The sequence below is a fragment of the Eulemur rufifrons genome, chromosome 9 (assembly GCF_041146395.1).
Source record: "Eulemur rufifrons isolate Redbay chromosome 9, OSU_ERuf_1, whole genome shotgun sequence".
NCBI classification, from domain to species: domain Eukaryota; kingdom Metazoa; phylum Chordata; class Mammalia; order Primates; family Lemuridae; genus Eulemur; species Eulemur rufifrons.
The window spans coordinates 14,620,868-14,631,978 of NC_090991.1; the positions used below are offsets into that span (position 1 = coordinate 14,620,868).

The 11,111-nt window shown below is 46.5% G+C and overlaps 2 protein-coding genes and 2 non-coding genes across 7 annotated transcripts in view; 3 read left to right on the forward strand and 1 right to left on the reverse strand.

Moving 5' to 3' along the window:
- SGSM2 (small G protein signaling modulator 2) overlaps window positions 1–755 on the reverse strand; it is a 36,317-nt gene extending 35,562 nt beyond the window's left edge. For 2 of the 3 annotated variants that reach the window (XM_069483484.1, XM_069483483.1), the window contains exon 1: window positions 515–617. In XM_069483484.1, the coding sequence (XP_069339585.1) occupies window positions 515–571 (57 nt within the window). In that variant the 5' untranslated portion in view covers window positions 572–617. Of the gene's footprint in view, window positions 1–514 lie in introns of all 3 variants that reach the window. The other variant, XM_069483485.1, reaches the window with a different exon arrangement.
- A 1,058-nt stretch (window positions 756–1,813) lies between these two features.
- Window positions 1,814–10,907, forward strand: TSR1 (TSR1 ribosome maturation factor). 2 transcript variants are annotated; one of them, XM_069482151.1, is made up of 15 exons: window positions 1,814–1,910; window positions 2,093–2,196; window positions 2,507–2,726; window positions 2,838–2,972; window positions 3,329–3,753; window positions 5,493–5,670; window positions 6,098–6,249; window positions 6,523–6,719; window positions 7,417–7,579; window positions 7,935–8,045; window positions 8,748–8,880; window positions 9,526–9,642; window positions 10,274–10,414; window positions 10,525–10,599; window positions 10,729–10,907. In XM_069482151.1, exons 1-15 carry the CDS (start codon window positions 1,814–1,816, stop codon window positions 10,905–10,907), a joined length of 2,427 nt encoding a protein of 808 aa, XP_069338252.1. The 2 variants fall into 2 exon arrangements, with proteins under 2 accessions (XP_069338252.1, XP_069338253.1); XM_069482152.1 differs by lacking the exons at window positions 1,814–1,910; window positions 2,093–2,196 and having other exon boundaries at window positions 2,606–2,726; window positions 5,493–5,652.
- On the forward strand, window positions 8,190–8,284 carry LOC138392781 (small nucleolar RNA SNORD91 family). Its single transcript, XR_011235055.1, has one exon. It is a non-coding gene; the product is annotated as a small nucleolar RNA SNORD91 family (small nucleolar RNA).
- Window positions 9,014–9,108, forward strand: LOC138392780 (small nucleolar RNA SNORD91 family). Its single transcript, XR_011235054.1, has one exon. It is a non-coding gene; the product is annotated as a small nucleolar RNA SNORD91 family (small nucleolar RNA).
- Window positions 10,908–11,111: the final 204 nt, after the last annotated feature.

The window sequence follows — 11,111 nt, forward strand, 5'->3', positions numbered from 1 at the left end:
CTTGGAAAGGAGGTGGGCGTGGAGAGAAAAACAGTGAGGTGTGCCACGAACCCTCCGGCAGCTAGGACTCAGTTGCCAGAGGGATACCGGAGAGGCGGTGTAGGACAAGGGGAAGCTAAGCCTCCAGATCACCCACTTAGCCCCGCAGGAGGCCCGCGCGGGGCTCCGCCCCTCCCTAGGCTGCACCGGCAATGAATGGGAAGCTCCGGTTCTCTAGAAATCGCCGTCACCCCTCCCCCGATCTCGGTTTCCCAGCGCAGCTGCCGTCACAGGGCGGGGAGCTGCGGGATGGTGAAGCAAACAAGCCCCGGAGCGCCAGCCTGGCTCCTCAGGTCCAGGGGCGCTGCCCCAGATCCGTGAGAGAGGCGGGAGCCGCAGCCGGTCCGGGACCCCGCCCCCGCCCGGCCCAGGCTAGGCCCGGGGACGCTCGCGCCGGGGTGGGAGCGGATCTGTCAGCCCCCTGGGCCGCGCTGGCCAGGGCGCAAGCCCCCCAGGGTCCTTGCCCCGACCGTACCTCCTTTTTCACGTTCCACAGCAGTTTCTCTTTGACTGCGTCCTCCGCGCTGCCCATGATGTGGCGGGGAGGCGGCGCCGAGCGGCCCCCCAATCCCCCAGCGCACCCTCGCCGCCTCCGCGCCTCCGCTCAGCGCCCCACGCGAGAGGCGGAGCCCCCGCCTGCCGCGCTCCCCACCCGCCGCCACCGCCGCACCCACTGCCCCGTGCTCGGCTCAGCAGCCATCTTCCGAGCCCCGCACAGACGTCAGGCAGCAGGCCCGGCCCCTTCCCACCGCCGGAGGGGGGTTGCGCACAGCAACAGGGGGACGTCGGGGCTGGGGGGAGCCTTCGAGCGCTTGGGGGCGGCTAGACCCGGCGCGCGGCGCCGGGGTCGCTGTCATGGTAACGCGCCGGCTCCCGCCCAGAGGGCGGGAAGCCGCATTGTGAGCGCCGGCAGTCAGCTCCGCTCCAGGCCAAGCCAACCCTGCATCCTGCGGCTCCACGGCTGACGGGGAAGTCCCTCGCGCCCGGACGGGCCTCAATCTAGCTAGATGCCCCCTGACTTCTACATGCTTGTTCTCCCGACCGGAGGGACAGAGCAGGGGGCTGAGAGGGCCTGCGGCTGGAGCCTGCTCACAGGGAAGCCACCATTTAGTCGCCTGGCTGTGCTCCGGCCAGCCGTCGTCATTCAGCTGTAAAGTTTGTGGGAAGAGAGGCACTAGGGCCACGGCCTCCTCCCTCCCCCTCGGGGTCGCCGTGTCTCGCCTGGCCCTTCTCGCCGCTATGTGGGAGGTGAGAAATTGTACGGAGCAGGTGAAGGTAAGAGAAATCCCTTCCACGCGATTCGCCTTGGAACTTCACCAGCCTTACAAGGAAATTGAGAGAGAGAAGAGGCTGCACAAAGTGATAATGAACACCTGCTGTTGCAAAATGAATCTAGGTGAGAGCAAGGGGCACTAGGCCTCTTCTGCACAAACGGACAGTCTCCTATTCAACATCTTCCTACGTGGTGCAACTTTACAGCGCAAAACATAAAATACAAGGGAGCAAAACAGCCCTCCTGGATAGAGAGCCCTTGCCTGGAGAGTCTGCATCCAGCGTCTTAAAGTCCCCAACCGCAGACTGCGGCGTGGGAAATTCCCACCACTGCTTTGCAAATAGGCGGCCGTGGTGTTCTTGCAGTTTTGGTGGTAGAGACCCTAGCTAGAGGGCGCGGGACTCCCGGCCCGCCCCAGAGAGGGCCCGCCCCCACGGAGAGGACCGGAAACGCTCGGCCTGGCCCGGAAGCAGTGCTGGCTTGGTACACGCGAGCTGCGGCATGGCGGCACACCGCTCTGGCCCCCTCAAGCAGCAGAATAAAGCCCATAAAGGCGGGCGGCATCGGGGTCGGGGATCTGCACAGCGGGACGGCAAGGGTGAGAAGATAGGGCAGGAGGAAGAGGGGCTATTTGGCCATATTAACTTTTTCCCTATTCCCAGACTGAGCTGCTGTTTCGGCGTGGGCCCCATGCGAAAGGCCCTTTCTAGATGGGCGGAGGGGGAGCCCCTTTTTTGACATTCTGATACCGGGTACAGCTCCCTCTGATCTGCCCTCCAGGCCGTCTAGCACCGAAAACCCTAAGCAAGAAGGTGAGAAAAGAGCTCAGCAGAGTAGACCAGAGGCATCGCGCCAGCCAGCTCCGAAAGCAGAAGAAGGAGGCGGTGAGAGGAGCGGGGGTTGGGAAATGGTGCGGCCCGTCAACCGTTCTATGTGAGCAATGCTTCACACTAGAAAATGTGACCCAGGGAAGGGGTCAGGGACAGAGAATAACCCTAGAGCACATGTCGGGATTTCAGGTCTGGACTCACTAGAGCATTCTTTGCTTTGGTCAGAACTCCTGCCACCCCGCTGGCATACTAAAGAGAGATTTGTTGCTTAATGGAGGGAGGTGGGCTTCTGTACTGTTGGAAATGCAATACTGGATTGAAGCACTGAGACGTTGAGATGTTTGCTGATCCTTTCTATTCGCAGGTTCTGGCAGAGAAGAGACAGCTGGGCAGCAAAGATGGCCCTCCTCATCAGGTACTGGTGGTGCCCCTGCACAACAGGATTTCCCTGCCAGAGGCGTTTCGGCTGCTTCAAGATACGGACAGTGGAATAGTACATTTGAATGAACTGGGAAGCACCCATAGCTTTATGCTGCTATGCCCTCGCTTGAAACATCGATGGTTTTTCACATCTGCAAGGCCAGGTTAGAGTATACAACAATATTTTCTATCATTATGTTTGAGTTGGGGATTTTTTTGTGTGTATAATATGCTGATGCCAACCACCCATTTATTACTTTGTCTTCCATCTCCAGGGGATCTGCACACTGTGTTAGACATGGCTAAAGTAGCTGATACCATCCTGTTCCTCCTTGATCCACTAGAAGGCTGGGACAGCACTGGGAATTACTGCCTTTCCTACCTCTTTGCTCAGGGACTTCCCACCTATAGTAAGTGAATTGGAGTATTGGAGGCCAGGGAAGGAAGTGAATTAGCATTTATTGGGCACCTATAATTTGCCCGGCACTGTGATGAGGTCTGTTTAGCTGGTGGTGGAATACACATGTACCACTTAAACTTGATCCATTGTTTACAAGTTATCGATCAAAGTGCTTTTTTATTTCTGGGCTGTCCTTCACCCAGAGAAAGATGAAGTTTGATTTCACTGAAATTCCTTTAGGGTAGTCAAGTATTAGGTTTCCCAGTGATCTCTGGGCTTAAAACTGAGCTGTTAGGTTGTGAACTACAGGAGGATTTTCATGTAGTGAATCAATATGTCATGAAACCCTTTCTCTTTTGCTTACAGCACTAGCTGTCCAGGGGGTTTCTGGCCTCCCACTGAAGAAACAAATAGATGCCAGAAAAAAACTAAGTAAAGTCATGGAGAAACGCTTTCCGGATGACAAACTCTTCCTATTAGACACTCAACAGGAGGCAGGGATGCTGCTCAGGCAGTTGGCTAACCAAAAGCAACGGCATCTTGCTTTTCGAGATCGACGGGCCTACCTTTTTGCCCATGCTGCTGATTTTGTGCCTAATGAAGAGAATAATTTGGTGGGCACCTTGAAAATTTCAGGCTATGTTCGAGGGCAGACTCTAAATGTAAATAGCTTGCTGCATATCATTGGACATGGCGATTTCCAAATGAAACAGATAGATGCCCCCCTGGACCCTTTCCCTTTAAATCCTAGAGTAATTAAATCCCAGAAGGACCCAGGCATGGAAATGGAGGTAAGGCTGATATTTTTTAAAACCATGTATTGTAGATTCATATGTAAATTGGTGAAGGATGGAAATTTTTTTTTTTGTTGTTGAGACAGAGTCTCACTTTGTTGCCCAGGCTAGAGTGAGTGCCGTGGCGTCAGCTTAGCTCACAGCAACCTCAGACTCCTGGGCTTAAGCGATCCTACTGCCTCAGCCTCCCAAGTAGCTGGGACTACAGGCATGCGCCACTATGCCCGGCTAATTTTTTCTATATAGATTTTTAGTTGTCCATATAATGTTTTTCTATTTTTAGTAGAGACGGGTTCTCACTTAGGCTGGTCTCGAACTCCTGACCTTGAGCAATCCACCCGCCTCGGCCTCCCAGAGTGCTAGGATTACAGGCGTGAGCCACCGCGCCCGGCCTAGGATGGAAATTTAAAATTCAGAGAAGGTAGTCTGTACATTGAGGCCAATGAGGAAACTGCTAATTTGAAGTAAGGCAATAGTCAACTACAAATATGTTGGTAAATCACATATTTATGCAGCACTTTCTAGGTATCCTGCACTTCAGTGGCTCTGAGTTTATAGAAGACACAAAAAGATATGGTCACTTCCCTCAAATAACTTAATTGAGTCGGAAAAAAATGGCAAACCCACGTGAAGTAAAATTTGAGATAGTATATGGTGAAGGTACAGACAGACCGGTTGTGGAAGGTAAGAAAGTAGACTAGTAAGTTTCACAGAAGAGATCAGACTTAAGCCAGGTGTTGAGAAGGATGCATGTGACTTACGAGCTGAAGAGGGATGAAAGAATATCCTAGAAGATAGAGACAGTATGAACTGAGGCACATTAATGGATCAAGGGTTTTTTTGAGCTTTGAATAAATCAGGCTGGCATAGTGGCTCACACCTTATAATCCTACCACTTTGGGAGGCCAAGGCAAGAGGATTGCTTAAAGCTAGGAGTTCCGGTTTTTGTTTGTTTGTTTTGAGTCAAGCGTCTCACTCTGTCACCTAGGCTAGAGTGCTGTGGCATCAGCCTAGCTCACAGCAACCTCAAACTCCTGGGCTCAAGTGATCCTCCTGCCTCAGCCTCCTGAGTAGCTAGGACTACAGGCGTGCACCACCACGCCTGGCTAATTTTTTCTACTTTTAGTAGAGATGGGGTCTTGCTCTTACTAAGGCTGGTCTCAAACTCCTGACCTCAAGTGATCCTCCCACTTCGGCCTCCCAAGAAGCCAGGAGTTCAAAACCAGCCTGAGCAACATAGCAAGACCCTGCCTCTACAAAAAGAAAAATTAGCCACGTGTATTTCCTTGTAGTCCCAGCTACTCGAGAGGCTGAGGCAGGAGGATAGCTTGAGCCCAGGAGTTCAAGACCAGCCTGGGCAACATAGTGAGACCCTGTCTCTGCAAAAAAATAAAATTAAATTAGCTGGGTGTGGTGGCACACGCCTGTAGTCCCAGCTACTTGGGAGGCTGAGGCAGGAGGATTGCTTGAGCCCAGGAGTTAGGCTGCCGTGAGCTATGATCACACCAGTGTGCTCCAGCCTGGGTGATAGGGCAAGACTCAATTCTTCTTGAAAAAACAAAGAAAAACAAAAAACCCGGAGGTATAGGGACTTAAAATTAGGAAATGGCCATTTAGCAAATTTTGGTTTGTTTCATTCATCATCTATATGAGAACTTACATTTCTGATCTTTCTGGTTACTGTTTTTAGATTTTGGGTAATGTTTGACTAACCATCACCTGCTTTTGGTTTTGAGATTTGTGCTACAGATGCTGTAGCTGATATGGAAGAAGATCTTAAGGTCCTAATGAAGGCAGACCCTGATAGACAGGAATCCTTGCAAACGGAGGCTGTCCCAGATCCAATGGAGGGGGAGCAAACCTGGCCCACTGAGGAGGAGCTGAGTGAAGCAAATGGTTGGTATTGGCAAATTTGTTTATAATTCATGCAGCCTAGAACTATGGATTTTGTCTAGCTTCTCACAGTGAGGACCCTATAGGGTGGAGTAGGATGAGGATGTAGTTAAAGGTTTGTCACTCACTTCTTACCCTCAAATGCTGAGTGTTTACACTAAGCAAACATTGGACACAGCTTTGCTCCACTTCTGAAAATTACTTGTGTTATTGTTTTATAAGGAACAGATTAACAATCTTAGATTCATTGCAGGGTTTATTTAGCTGTGTAAATATTGCTAGGTGTGAGGCAGCTGAATTAAATTTGGAAGTAGTCTGTTCTACTCAGTGTCTGCTAGAGATTTCCCTTGTAGATAGCAATATCTAGCATGTTGCCTAGGTGAGAATAACCAGAGTGACAGGGGAAAGGAGTTATATGATTTTCTTAACTTGTTTGGGCTTTTTACAGTGAAGGAAAGCTCCAAGGTGGTAAAGAAGGTCCCCAAAGGAACATCTAGTTACCAAGCTGAATGGATTTTGGATGAAGACCATGAAAGTGGTGGAGAAGAAGATGAATATGATGATACAGAACATGAGGATTTTATGGAAGAGGAATCTCAGGTAAGGAAATGGGCCCTTAGGCCACTTCTGTGTACAGCTCCAAATGCAAGGCAAAGTGCAACTCGTGATCTTAAGGGGGGTGTGTGGTCAGTTTCTTAAGAATGACTGTGTAGTTGCCGATGACATTTTTGTTTTAAAACTTAGTCTCTCTTAGAATTTATATTTATTGGGAATAGGTATCTAGTATAATTATTTTATTATTAGTTCAAAGGCCTTTGGGATAGAGACAAGTGTGGTTTTCTCCTGAAATAACTGTAATCCTTTATTCTACAGGATGAGAGTAGTGAAGAGGAAGAAGAGGAGGAATGTGAAACTATGACTATAGGGGAGTCTGTGCGTGATGATCTGTATGATGAGAAAGTAGATGAAGAGGCTGAGGAAAAAATGTTGGAGAAATACAAACAAGAAAGACTGGAAGAGATGTTTCCAGATGAAGTGGACACCCCCCGTGACATGGCTGCTAGAATTCGGTTAGTCAACAAGTCTAAATTCAATCAATAAGTTTTTATTTAAAACTTAATTGGCTCAGAACTATATCAGTGTGATACGAAAGAAGAAAAACACATTGTTCATGCTACTGAAGGGCTAACATTTTATATCAGAAAGCAAGACATACATAGAGGAAATAGTAATATATAATCAAGTACTAGACTATGGTTCAGACTAATGTTACAAGACCTTAATGAAGGAGAAATACTATGGTTAATTAGCAAATACTTCTATAGGAGCTAATATTCAATCAAAGTATATAATGTTCGGAGGTTTTGAGGGGTTTAGGTGGAACAGCAAAAGTAAAAGCATGAAGATGTAAATGATGATGTCTGCTCTGGAGGTGGGTCTGACTAAAGCCAGAGAGTTCTTGTTGGATATTAGAGAGGTAAGGCTATTACCAAGGATCTTGTCTGTCAAGTTAAAGAGCCACTCCCTGTCAGCCAACAGGGAGCCACTGTAAATACTTTGTCAGTGAGAAGCTTGGGTTTGGTTCTGATATACTTGTTATAAGTTAATATGGAGTTTGGTCTTTGTTTAAGCTGTTAGGTTATTTTTAGAGATAGTAATTAGAGTTCTTTTAAGGTAGAGCAGCCGTAACCATTTTAGAAGTGACTTGAGTCTATCTAGCACCATATAAATCTAACTTACTTTTCTTTAACATCTTCTATATTCTAGATTTCAGAAATACAGAGGCCTCAAGAGCTTCCGGACATCTCCATGGGATCCTAAGGAAAACCTTCCTCCAGATTATGCTCGGATCTTTCAGTTTCAGAACTTTACTAATACTAGGAAAAGCATCTTTAAAGAGATTGAGGAAAAAGAGGTTGAAGGAGCTGAGGTATCTACCTTCCCTCCCTTGTCCATCCTGTAATTTGCTTGTTTGTCTGTGTATTCCCTACTTTACTCCTTCTCTTGGCATGAGAATGAAGTACCTTACTTTGTTTCGTGCTGCCCTTAGATGAATTAGGGGAGGCACTGAGTTATCTATAAGAGTGATATTGGGAACAAAGAGGTATCAAAGATGTTAAGTGAAAAAGTTGAATATGGGTACTTGAAGCATCTTAAAGGGCAAGGGTTGGCTTTAAAAAGGTAATCTGAGAGACTTTTAACACTTTTAGCATTGGAGAAATGCTTCATCATTATTGGGACTTGGAAGGGTAACCTCATGATTGTTTTCTGCTTTCTCATGGCAGGCTGGCTGGTATGTCACACTTCATATCTCTGAAGTCCCAGTCTCAGTGGTTGAATACTTCAGGCAAGGAGCACCCTTGATTGCATTTTCTTTACTGCCTCATGAACAGAAGGTGAATTACTGTCTTGTGGGAAATGGGAAGTTAAAAAACTTTCCAACCCATTCTGTCTTCAAAGTCTAAAATTCTGTTTATGTGACTGATATTTTGCTCATTGGGATGTGAAAATTCTGCCTTTATAATTAGGAATCAGAAGAATAGAGAAGTCAATGATGGTTTTACCCAAAATGTCTGAACCTGTCTGAAGCATCTCAGTGATGCAATCTCCATGTGTTTCTGAGACTTCTCTAAGAATGTTTTTCAGATGAGATTTTGAACAAGGGTTGGCAGCCTTAAAAATACAGGTCTATCCCAAGGTGCAGATTTCTTTTCTCTTGGTGGCCAATAGCTGTGTACGTTGGGTATTTGACAGGTCTTTGGGTCAGTATGGGTAAGGATTGAAGAAGGGGTTTGAATCAGTATGGTTTTGAGGTGTGTGGTGAGTGAATGACTTGAAGGCTACTGATTTTTGTAGCGGATGGGAAGGTAAGCTAGCACAGAAAGGTGCATGAAAGCTCTGATCAGCCTAAGTTTGGCTCGAATGACAGCCGGTAGTAGAGGTAAAAGATGAATCTATGTTCCATCATCTGCACTTCACCACTAATTTACATTGTCGGTTCTTAAGAGTGAATCGGAATCTGCTAGTTTGGTTTGTCCTTTCGGGTTAGGCTGTTGTATTCCTAAACCACAAAGTTTTTTTCTTTACTTGGTTCTCAGATGTCAGTTTTGAATATGGTGGTGAGACGGGACCCTGGCAACACTGAACCTGTGAAAGCCAAAGAGGAGCTGATCTTCCACTGTGGATTCAGGCGCTTCCGAGCCTCACCTTTATTCTCTCAGCACACTGCAGGTTAGCAGTGGGGAAGCTTCTGGGTTTTTGTCCATCTTACTGTCTTTCAGGAACTGTGACTTTGGGGGAGGGGTGCATAATAGAGAGTTTCAAATTCTTAGTCTCTGGTTTAGAAGTATTTTCAATACTCAGGCTTAGGAGCCAATGATGTTTTTACTCAAAATGTCTGAACCTGTCTGAAGCATCCCAGTGATGCAACCTCTGTATGGTGCTGAGGCTTTTCTGCTATGAGTATTTGTGTCAGACTAGGTTTTGAATAGGAGTTGGCCGCTTTATAAAATGCGTGTGTTAAAGTGTGGAAATCTTGGTGTCTAGTGTGCCAAGGGCAGTGTGGGTGAAGGGATGGAGTTGGATATCGCCCATAGTTTGGTAAAGCAGAGAGGTATGGGTTCTGAGATATTGAGAGACTAGATGAGAGTTTGGAGAATGGTGACAAGATTCCGCCTGCAGATAAAAAGTTACTGGTAGAAGCAGGTCATTATCTTTGTATTGAAACAGGAAAAATTTTTGAGAACTAATGGGGTAGAGAAGTGCAAGCTGCTTTAGGTTTAAGAGTTGCAATAGTAGCCTTTTAGAGACCTCTGGATTATGTATGGTTTTTCAAAATGTTTTTGGTTTTTATTTTTTAACCCCTTGTTATGGCAGCGGACAAACATAAATTTCAGAGATTCCTAACTGCTGATGTGGCCCTAGTGGTGACAGTATATGCGCCAATCACTTTTCCTCCTGCATCTGTGCTGCTTTTCAAGGAGAAAAGCAATGGTAAGTTGAGTTCACAGAGGTGAACAGGCCTATAGGTCCTTATAGGATTAACAGTTTTGTCTCTTCTGTATTTAGATTTGGGAGCCAAATGGTACAGAGAAGGTAATGATGGTTTTCAAAATATAGTAAGTCTTCACTTAACCTCATCAATAGGTTCTTGAAAACTGCAACTTTAAGCAAAATGACATACAGCAGGTCCTCAGTTAATGTCAACATCCTTTCTTTATAATGTTAATGAGGAAAAACATTGGTTTTGTTATATGTGCTTTTGCTTAAAGTTGAAGTTTCCAAGAACCTACTGACAAGGTTGAAGACTTACTGTTTATCAATCTCAGTGTCACAGTGGGTCTAGGGCAGGGGTGACAAACTGGGTTTTAGCTTGCTTGCAAACCTTAGCTAAACGGTAGAAGCTGCTCAGAGTGCTATATTTAGGATAGGTTCTAGGGACAGGCTTAGCAGGAATACCATTTTGTTATCTTTGCCCTGGACCCAGGAGGGCAGCATAGTATAACGTTGCTTTAAGGTTTTTCCAAGAAAATCTTGCATAGGTCTTTAAATGGACTGGAGCAATAAATGAAGGCTTTGACCTACAGACTCCTGAACAGACTCCTGCTTTGCTTTTGCTCCTTAGGAATGCACAACCTCATTGCTACAGGCCATCTGTTGTCAGTGGATCCAGATAGAATGGTCATCAAGAGAGTTGTTCTGAGCGGTCATCCTTTCAAAATTTTTACTAAGATGGCAGTGGTACGTTATATGTTCTTCAACAGAGGTAGGTATGAAGAAGGAGAATGGGATCTGATTGTCTTTGTGGTATGAAGGTTGGGTTTACATTTTATGGGTAAATGTTTCATCCTGGTCTTTTACGTGTTCTGTTCTAAGAGGATGTGCTGTGGTTTAAACCAGTGGAACTGAGAACAAAGTGGGGCCGCAGAGGACACATCAAGGAGCCTTTAGGTACGAGGGTGTGGGATTTGGGACCTTGTCTAGATTTCTCAGTGTTAACTAAATGTCTATTGGGTTGGAAGTCACTGCTTTAAAATTTTCTACTTTTAATTTAACCAACTTGCTCTGTTTTCTTTCTAGGTACCCACGGCCACATGAAGTGCAGCTTTGATGGGAAGCTAAAATCGCAGGACACAGTACTGATGAACCTCTATAAACGAGTTTTCCCCAAATGGACTTATGATCCATATGTACCAGAACCAGTGCCTTGGGTGAAAAGTGAGATTTCTTCAATAGTGCCTGAAGTGGGCATGGAGTGAGAGATTTAAATAAATTCTATCTTGCTGGTGCCAGTTAGCATTCTAGGGATGGGAGCCTGCAGGCTATGATTGGGCAAAGTTTGTTTTCTACTTTAGCCTATCAGTCTGTCGCCCCGTTTGCAAAAGACTTTGCTTGGCTTTGACACCATGTCTCAGTGAAGTATGGAAGTTTTTCTACTGCTTAGTCCAAAAAACTATTAAATC